The 10,379-nt window shown below is 40.5% G+C and overlaps 1 protein-coding gene across 1 annotated transcript in view; it reads right to left on the reverse strand.

The window, feature by feature from the left end:
- Positions 1-2,272: 2,272 nt before the first annotated feature.
- Positions 2,273-10,379, reverse strand: part of LOC120681670 (dynamin-related protein 5A-like) — a 9,983-nt gene continuing 1,876 nt past the window's right edge. Inside the window, exons 5-20 of the mRNA XM_039963261.1 lie at positions 10,346-10,379; positions 10,067-10,262; positions 9,169-9,643; positions 7,631-8,576; positions 6,659-6,983; positions 6,402-6,534; positions 6,263-6,326; positions 5,398-6,173; positions 4,671-5,003; positions 4,151-4,382; positions 3,772-4,076; positions 3,620-3,692; positions 3,449-3,534; positions 3,234-3,353; positions 3,081-3,145; positions 2,273-2,961 (exon numbers count right to left, since the gene is read on the reverse strand). The exon at positions 10,346-10,379 is cut by the window's right edge and continues 194 nt beyond it. Coding sequence (XP_039819195.1) covers positions 8,390-8,576; positions 9,169-9,643; positions 10,067-10,262; positions 10,346-10,379 — 892 coding nt within the window. The 3' untranslated portion in view covers positions 2,273-2,961; positions 3,081-3,145; positions 3,234-3,353; ... (8 more) ...; positions 6,659-6,983; positions 7,631-8,389. The remainder of the gene's footprint in view (positions 2,962-3,080; positions 3,146-3,233; positions 3,354-3,448; positions 3,535-3,619; positions 3,693-3,771; positions 4,077-4,150; positions 4,383-4,670; positions 5,004-5,397; positions 6,174-6,262; positions 6,327-6,401; positions 6,535-6,658; positions 6,984-7,630; positions 8,577-9,168; positions 9,644-10,066; positions 10,263-10,345) is intronic.

A 10,379-nucleotide genomic window follows, 5' to 3' on the forward strand; every position in this document is an offset into this window, starting at 1 on the left:
GCGCCGCCGCCAGCCCACCCCAATCCACTCCCGCCGTCTGATTTAGATCCAGCGGCCCAGATCTAATATGACCCGAGTCAACTAAACCAAATACCGTTCAACCGTGGTCATTTTTGCAAATAAACCCCTCCGTTTTTCCAAAATCAACCCTCCGTCCATCGCAGTTCAAAACTATTTCTGTTTTAGTCCAAATCTTTACGGAAAACACCCTGAGCTTTTCCAAAATAGAACCCACCATCCTTAGTGCGTTGTTTTGCAAGCTAGCCCCTGTATCTTAGGTTAAATCTCGTTTTAGTCCCTAGTTTCTTTAGAGCTAGCCCCTGAAAGTTTAAATCTATTGCAAACAAGTCCCTAGAATCTTGTTTTAGCCATATCTTTCACGTTTCAACTCCGTTTTCAGCGATTCTTGCGCTCACGTGATCCTTGTGACGTGTGCAATAGCTTTGTAATTTTTTTATCCTCTGTGAGCACACTTTGTTGTGTCTTACAAATCTTTTCTGTTAGCTCTTAACTCAATAGTTAATCGCGACTAGATCCCTGAAGCATCGTTTATCCCATAGAATCGCCGTTTTAGTTCCGTTTTCCGCGTTTCTTGCGCTCTCATAACCTTAGCTGCGAGCTCTATCCTTTAGTATGTTCTTTTAAAGCCTTTCTTTTGTTCTGGTGTATTGTTCTTAGATGTATCTTCCTGTTTGCTTTGTATGTTTGCCCGATGATTGTTTCGAGTAGAAGAATCGCTGTTCGAAGATTGAAGATCAAGAATTCCAAGTGAGCAAAAGCTGAAGAGCAGTAAGAGTAGCTTTTCGTTGGAGAAAGGCAAGTGACCCTAACCACCTTTCTGTCTATGCTTATTTACAAGAGTATTATGATGATTTAATTGGAACATGGAGAACCACCCAAGAAAACCGTACAACCACAATACTATATGGCTCTGGTCTTGGCTGATTAATTAGAGACTCTAGCTTGTGACAATCTTACCGAAAGGGCAAGAGGGGATGGGGCAAGAGGGGATGCATCGACGGGGTATAGCTCGGTCCTCTTGGGGCAATTGGTATTGTTTAATGGTCCTTTGGCAAGGTACCACCTCATTAGGACAGTGTTATGACCGCTTTGGCTTGAAACCTTAGCGGATTGTCATGGGTTAGGGAATCTTTGTAAAGGCCTCGTAGCGTCCCTATGCAATCACACCTCGGAAGTGTGGTATTGTGCCTGATCAGCACATATGCGTGGTTGGGTTCAAAGTTCTTCGGAACTTTTTACGCGAATTGTGGTGAAAGTGTACAACCTCTGCAGAGTTAAAACTAACCGGTTAGCCGTGCTCACGGTCAAGAGCGGCTTGGACCCTCACATGATTAATAAACTTAAAGATGGATTTAAATCATATTCTGGTTATTTCTTGTGGCCTTGCTGAGTACCAACCATAAGTGTACTCACCCTTGCTTACTGCTGCTCAGAAGGAGAAAGTTGTGGTGAAGTCTTTTGAAGATGTTGCTGAGTTCTAGGCGTACGCTACCCCCAGTCGATTGCCTGTGAAGTTTGAAGCCTTCGTTTCCAGGATAAGCTGTATAACTCTGATAGTCTTTTATTTGTTTTAGTTCTCTTTTTCGTGATACTGTACTGATTATTCACTTATGATGTCTCTATATGTATGAAACTTGATCCTGGCATACATATAGTTATGCATTCGGTTTTGTTCTTAAAACCGGGTGTGACACCGCTACATCTGTATCCTAACCCGTAGCAGTTGCAGGTGATTCATAAGCCATGCTGAAACCAAATTGCATTTGTAACGAAACTAACAATTGTGGATAAGTCCATGAAACAAAACTAAAAGTTGCACAAACATTCCTGCAAAACAGAAAAAAAAAGAGAGTAGGAAATGGAAACATCCAACATTGAAAAGAGAGACCCGGAAGTCTAATCTGAAAGGCCCATGCAACAAAATAGTCAAAAATAGTACTCCTTACGTCCTATGAAAAATGCAATTCTAAGATTCAAAAAAAAATACTACAGAGTGCAATCCTAGCAATAACTACCTGCCTTTTTTCTTTCAAATATATATTTTAGGAATTAATTTAACCAACTCTGGAAATTGAATACCTTCTATGCCTAAATCAATGGGATTAAAAGAACTACTTGGTACTATGGTCATTTGCCAATAACACTAATCTATCTGGAAAATTTTAGCATTGCACCCTTCATGGGACAAAGGGAGTAACTCCTATTGCGTATCAAATAGTCTCAGCACCTGTCTACCTTGGGATCAATCATCAGAGACCGAAAATCATCTGTATGCATTGTATTTGATAAATAGAAATAATCTAACTAACAAACACATATTCAAACTGAGCAGCATACGTGTGCTGAACAGCCTACCACCATAGCCCACTACATGAAGAGTCTTGTACTACGGGCATCAAACATGGTTCTTCCAAGATGTCAGCCTGCAATCACCACATATGAACAAAAGCCAGACGCTGCAAAGGCGCCTAGTGGTGGCCTATGCCTCAGAGGCCTACACTACAACCTTCTTCCAAAATGACTACCAACAGGTCGGTCAGTACAGCCTTAGCAACCACAACTGCTATGCTTTCCACCTTCCCTGTCAGAAGCAAACAGGTCAGTCACCTGCCGTTGCCAGAGACTTTCAGGCGACCCCTCCGCCTTTTAGGCTTCTCATCAGCGGCATCGTAGTTGGACTTGTCTTCACTCTTTGTCTCACCTCTTGGGCGACTACGCTTCCTTTTAGGCTTCTTCTCACCAGCAGAGTCATTGTTGGACTTGTCTTCACTCTTTGTATCACTTCTTGAGCGACCGTGCTTACTTTTAGGCTTCTTCTGACCAGCAGCGTCGTTGGACTTGTCTTCACTCTTCAGCTTACCCCTTTGGCGACCACCCCCACTTTTAGGCTTCTTCTCATCAGCAGATTCAATGGCGGACGGACCAGCCTCATTCATCGATCTGATCAATCACAGAACCATAGTGATAAAAAATTTCCCTAAAAACTAATCAGTTTCCGTTGCAGCTTCAGACATTCTATGGTGAAATATTACGAGTGGGTTACCGCAGCTACTGCTTACCCGTCAGAGGGAGGATCCAAGAAATTTATAACTTGGTTCTGAGCATAAAGAGCAATCTTCTTAATCTGAAGGCATCAGGTTTGACTCGTGGTTAGTTGTCATATTAAGTAGTAAAATATCATATGCAGGGCATTGAAACATATGGTAACCAACCTCCAATTTGTCTTCTTTAGCCTTGTGATGAGATGGAAGTCGTCTGAACTCTCCAGTTAGTTTAATACACTCGTCAACATTTTCAGGGGAGACGAAGTCCATTGCAACCTTGATGCAAGACTGTGCCAATAGAAATGGATTAAGTTTTTAAGCAATGGGATAACTGTGGCTACATTCAAATAAAATGAAAAAAAGGGCTGGTTAAGTTCCCTTACCTTCAAGTTTCGGACTTGGTGAGGACATCCAGCAGGAATGAAAACTGCTTCACCAAGCTTCTGCTCAAATGTCCAGGGTTCCACACCTATATAACAAGCATGCCATGACATAAGGGAAACAAGGCTACAGCTCGAAAGGCTACATTTCTGAGGTGTGAATAGTTCCCTAACCATATTCTTCCTTTAGCTTTCTCTAATGTTCCTCAGTTAAGTAAAAAGTTTGATCATGAATTGGGTGAATAACCTGCATCTTAACATAACTATTGGTCAGCATAGGAAAAACAGGGGAAATAAACTCCCCACGAGTGCAAGGAAAACAATACCTGCTTCACAGGATTGCAATGGAGGTTCCGGAATTCCAAGGTGTGTTTCTTAAGATAATCTTGTAGCTTGTCAGCATCCTCTCTTCGGAAAATATCCCACAAGGCACCACCAGTTCTCTCATGCTCTCCACTCTCCGGATTATCCGAAATACAATGAGCTCCATTATGCATCATAGCCGAACTACCATTGCCAATGTAATTGGAACACTGGGCTGCCTTGCTTTGTACCTTAGATTCATGAGATGGATGTTTATCCCTAACATCACCTTCACTATCAATAGGTGTTACAGCGTTGGTGTCCAGACCTGCACAGTGAAAACAAGAATGTTGTATTAAGTTAAAAAGTAAGGACAACTGAAAGTAAACATGTACAACTCACCATCAGAAATATCTTTACAGATACTATCATTACATGAGGTCTTTGATGTTTCATCCATAGTAACATTCCTGGAATTAGTAGAAGTTTGTGATAGGTTGTGTTCAATGCTGGATTCTGAAACACCGTAAAATTCCTGAAGATCTTGTTCTTTCATTTTCTTTCTGGTCTCCTCTATCTCCTTAAGTGGATAAGTCTCATAAGGTACTTCTGCTGTGTGTGTTAAAATATTTACCTGATCAAAGGAAGACACCTGTCGCAATTAATTACTGCCATGATAAACTAGTGAAACCCAAGCAACTGACAAATAAGAAGAAATAAAGAACTATCACTTGTTACCAGCTGGGTGTATAGCCAAAGCTTGAAAACGCTAGGTCAGAGAAAGCGATGTAAAGAAAGTGATATGCATGTTATCCAGTACAAGATATAGCATTGCATAAGTCAATTTTATTCTACATTGAAGGTACAGAACAACCACAAATGTTACAATATGAGAAAAAGGATAACCATTAACAAAGCATACCGTGTCAGACATGTCACAGTGAAGCTTGGTCACAGAATCACCCCTACCTAACTCTTGGTTAAATCCATAAGCGATGTAAGTTTTGGGTCCAAGATCTGGCTTCAGGGCACCAGTAGGAAGCTTGACTGCAAGATTTAGTGGACCATATCGAGGATCAGTGTACTCAGGAAATGGCAATGCACTGATCAACTCAGCACCATGGCGAGGCAATCTCTGATCAAATGAACTCGATGGCGGCCAGTCCTTTAGCTTAAGCATCTCAGGCCAATGTGGCCTGTGATGAGTTCTGCCTTGCGTATATCCCACAAAAAACATGTGTATATTAATTTCCACCTGCAACATAAGATTTGTGCCAAGTGCTTCAAATTTTACTCTTAAATGTAAACAACAGAGGATGGTCTATCTGCAAGCATACAAATAGCACCAATCTATACAGACAATGCCATTCCTTGAAATTTGAAAGTTAAATAGAAACGTGTATTGTTTCTTGACATAATAATCAGAAATCTTCTATCCATGTTGTATTGTACCACCACAATTAAAATCAACGTGGGGGGCCAGGAGGGGAGATGAACACCCTCCTAAAGGCCTAAACAAACCTAAGAAGGGAAACAAAAAGGAAAACAGCATATCCAATGGAGTAGTTGAAATAAAAACTGACATAAATATATCAAACAAAGTGTTCACTAAAACGCAACCAGAAACCAGGGGAAATAGAGTTCCTAACCTCATTTCAATCAAGGCAATCTATTGCCCTGACAGTGAAGTGCTCATCTTCTACTTTGACATTGGTCTTTTTTTCTCGCAGTGCACGCCACATAACTAATGGCTCCCAACTAAGGCCAGAGGTCAACTGAAGGGTGTCAGAAACAATAACAGGTTCACCCCTTGCCCAATGCACCTGAAAGTGCTCCAAGTCATCCTCCTTGATACCAGTGGCACCTGGACAATAGAGGTGGTTATCAGTCAAGCCTTTCCTATTTGCAGCCTCTCGCACATCCTGAGCTCTTATGTTTCCTAAATGATCATAGCAAGGGCACTGACCACTGCTTCTGGCTACTGCTTTTGCAAATATTTCACTCCTAACAATTCTGTCAGCCTTTTCTTCTAGCTCAGAAAGCATTTTCTCTGGAAGCAAGCATTTGAGGTCCAAAAGCGAACCACCACAACCTCCTAGCTCATTTGGTGGGCAAGTTATGCTACCATCACTCTTTGCTTTCCACATTAGCAGAGGGTTATTTGGGTCCTCTAGCAGCTATGCCATTGCAAGGCTCAGCATTTGGGGAATGCCTACTCAAGGAGACCATTTCATTTCCATCATTTGACTTAGGAGTAGTTCCGAAAATATAATCCCTGCTTCTCTTTTCAGGCTCGATGCTCTGTACCTCTTCTCCTCCAGGAACCTCTCCTTTGCGCATCTCCCAGCAGCATGCAAGGCACAAATCATAAAAACAGCATTTGCAGCTTCTATGAAAATCAACTATAGAAGTTCTACAATTATTGCTGCATTAGAAGAATAAGACGCTTCAGATTATTGTTGCTAATAATATTTTCTTTTTTGCAAAATGACAAAGGAAATGGGTAAACCGAACCAGTAAACACGCTCATCTAGATTACATTTAGCTTGTTCCAACTGCACTTTGTCCACTGAAACACCTGCAAAATAAAACGAATTAGCATGTACATCAACCTCAGTTCCAGATTGTGTCATGTAACACCAGAATACAATACCTTTTATTTTAGCCTCAAATTCTTTTTCCTCCATCTGCTCCTGTCGCAGTTTTCTCAGCCAGGGAAGCAACAAGCGCAAAACATGACAAGCATAACAGATTTGATTTTCTTCAGAAATTTTCTTTTTTGGAGGCTGCACATGAGGAATGAGAAATCACTAAGGAAGACTAGAAAGGAAGATTTGCAACATAAAATAATGTAATAAGTGAAGGTCATATGTAAAGGCAAAAAATGGGCTTGGGATGCTAGGTGCATACCTCAACTCCTCGCATTCGTAGGCATCCCTTGCAATTACAGTTCTTGCGGCAATATGGGCATTTTGCATTAAACTCATCTTCTGACATATCAGGGTACCTATTTTAGTATTTACCAAAGGCAGATTAGAATTGTATATTACACAAGATCAGATAACATAACCACACATCTATAGTCATGGAATGAAAATTTTGGTAGGAAAAGGCATCCTTTTTGTGTAGCACAGGAGAAAAATGCAGTTGTATAAAGCACAAAAACTTAGTGGATGCAAATAGAAACAACTTGAGCTTCTCGGAAGTCAGAACTGATGAGCTGTTCCCTCTTGATCTGCACACAGAGAGAGACCATTTTTTGGAAAAAGAAACAACTTATTGTCAGACATCAGCATACACATTGAAAAAAGGTTAGCACACAGTTCATGAGGTGTGGGCGTAGATTATTTAAATAAACATAGAAATGATTTGAATCTAAACATAGAAGACTATGTAGGTCCTTCTGCAGGAATGCACTAAGATTTTAACGCTGCTTCTTAGCGCCATGAAAAGGAGCTGAAGAAGAAATAGGCTTAGTATCCTGAGCTAAGTCACTTTCTTGAAAGAAAAGTGTGATTCAATATTTCATAAAATGAAATGCACTTGAACTATCACCATTAGATATGCAAAAAGTGCTAGCTCCCATTACTTTTTAGCAAGAAATGTGTGTACTAAGCAGTAGCTAACTTGGTTTAACAGGTCCAAAACTGTATTCACAAATCACAGAAGTCAGTATCACATTTTCGCACCATTGAGAAGTTCTAATATGTGGTGAGAAAATACATTTAATTTCTGGAGCATTTGTGTTGCCTTCTCTGTGAGCATCTTCTTTGTCTTGTGTGTCAGATGAGGTAATTGCAAACTCAGATAAAATGGATTGCTAAAAAAATTCTACATCTGGTAGGCTATTCAGAGGACGGAGTAAAGAAGAGAGAAACTAACCTAACACTGCCAACACGCCGTCACCTCAGTTCTCTTGCCTGCCCTCCACGCCCCTGTTATAGCACCAGGACCTACCAGCAGCAGCAATGAGATCACGAGAATATGCAGTCAGAGTCCCCATAAGGGTTTCGCGGCTCCTCAGAAAAGGAAGGAGAGGCAAATGAGGTTAGGTTGAGCACAAGCGCGACAGGCATAAATAGACATTATTTATCATAGACATATTTTGAATAAACAAACAAATGAGGTCACCTGCATGGCCCTAACCTATATTGGACTAAATTACAAATGACTTCACCTTCAAGTACTTGAAATTCACCGTTTTGCAAAGGCGGGGGGTGGTAGTGACCTAAATAGGTAGCCCACTGTATACCAAATGGAACTTGAATACATTTTACCGGTTGGTCCAAGGACCAACATGGCTTCAGTTACAAGGAAGTACAGTTGTGCAAGCCAATGAGAACGGAAGCGGAAGAGAAGATGTTTACCTGAAATACTAATAACATCCATACTTGTCATCCCCAAGTACTTTCAATGCATTTCAATGATGTGGTAGAGAATTCAAACTTAAACATAATATGTCTAAGGACATACAGATTTGCATAGAGGCATAAATAGACATTGTATTATGGACAAGAACATTTAAAAACAGCACACATTATAATCTTGGATGATTGTAGTAGTACGTTTAGATTTTAGCCCAGGGCTTAGGTGAAATCCGGGTCCACCATTCATGCCCGTGAAAGAAGCACAAGGTCTTCATTACAGGGTTGATGAGATGTTTTTGAACTCGTTTAAACAAGACACAAATGTCTTTTGATGTTTTAGCAGAGATTCACGCTCATTCTGGATTGCGTCAACAGCACCAGGAGCCACGAACATGTTCATGAACTTGTCATCTTTAACAGCAAACAGCTCGAAGCCAAGCGCTAAGAACAACCTTTCATGGCTGCATTGCATCATTAGAACAACTATATTAGAAACTCCATAGGTATTACACAAGGCCGTTTAATTCTAGTCATCCTATCCTCCACAATTTAACATGCAGCAGCAACTATGATGAAAATAGACTGACAGTCCATATTTACTACCGACCAACCATTCACTACTTACCAAAGCTAATGGTGACTCGGATGGTTATACTTTTTCTTTAGACAAAGACATTTAGCTAATGGTGACTTAGGTGGTATATTTTTTCTTTAGACTAAGACATTTAGCTAATGGTGACGCGGGTGGTTATATTTTTTCTTTAGATGAAGACCGTTGTACTAGAACCCAACTAATTTACTAGCTAAGAATCGAATGTGCTACAGTTTCACTTTGAATATCTAGCTTGTGAAAGTGCCTGATGTTTATGTGATCAGTTAGGATTAGCTTGATGGATATGTGCTTAACTTGATAGAAACATTAACAACTTGACAGCTGGTGACTAATCAGTTTGGTTGATATACATCAATAACAGAAGGAATTCAATTCCAGAAGTTAGATTCAACTATTGAACTGAACATGTATGAATAAGAAAAGCTATATGTTGGACATACCACGGTGTTAGGAACCCAGAATTCAATTCACAGGGAACACTCCTTTCGATCAGGACTTCTCGCATTTTAGCAAAATATTGAGCATATATTGAGCATATGCTAGAGTACGATGACCCAGACTTTGAGACCAAATCATCAGCACCAGGGATGTCATTGCTGTGATGGTTGCTGTTAGTGTTAGCATATGCAGGCATAGTCGCGTGCTTTTTCTTTGCCCCACCATCAATCATGTTTCCATTGCCTTTCTTCTTACCACCAATCGAATCACCTGGCAGCTCCAGCACAGATCCACTGTCTGACAGGTCCAAAAATGTGACCCCAGGGAAGTGGTAGTAGGGACTCGTAACTGAATCAAGGTGATGTCGCACTGTTTGCTTGCATTGCTTGGACAAATCCTCCACAAACTTATAATATGAGCGCCGGACAGCAGCAAGGAAGCCAACATATCCATCCATATCTTCAGCATTTTGATTATCTACTAGGAAAAAAAAGAGGAAGAAGCATGTAATCCTGCACTCCAATGACTCCCAAAAGCACGCAAAAGATAGGCGAATTCTATGGAAACGGTGAAAATAATAAGAGGTGTTGCAGATTGTGTACAAGGTATGGCATAAAACGAGAAAAAAATTGCTTATGTACATTAAAGGCTAACATTGAAGACATTAAGACACTCCATGCATATATAAAATAGCTCTACAATATAAACCAGTAATAGTAAAAGTGTTCCATGGAAACATGTGTAAAAAAACTACTGCTAGTTATTTCTGGCGCATGATCACACAAAGGACTTTAGTTTTTTACAGTGCTAAAGATGGCTACAATCAATTTCAGTAAGATGGTACCCTTGTTAACATAAGAAGCAAGATAGACCCCCAGTATATCAAAATGAAAATCTTACATCTTGAATCATGATTGCGGCTACACTCCATTGCAAGTTCAAATAGACTTTGTAGGATAAAGGCAAGCCTATCACATGCAGTATCAATAAGAGGAGCAAGAAATGATCGTGCGGCTGCACGTGCTATGTCAGCTGCTGCCATAGTCAATCCACTGCACCTGCCTTTCTCAGCACGAGCAACTGGTATGTTTGCAACCTGATGACATCAATACACATTTTCAGCTAATATTTCTTAAAATCTTTTACCTATATAATCTTCATCTAATAATCTGAATGTACCTTCTCCCTTGACAATGGAGGGCACTTCATTGAG

This window comes from Panicum virgatum, chromosome 7N, assembly GCF_016808335.1.
Source record: "Panicum virgatum strain AP13 chromosome 7N, P.virgatum_v5, whole genome shotgun sequence".
Lineage (NCBI taxonomy): Eukaryota > Viridiplantae > Streptophyta > Magnoliopsida > Poales > Poaceae > Panicum > Panicum virgatum.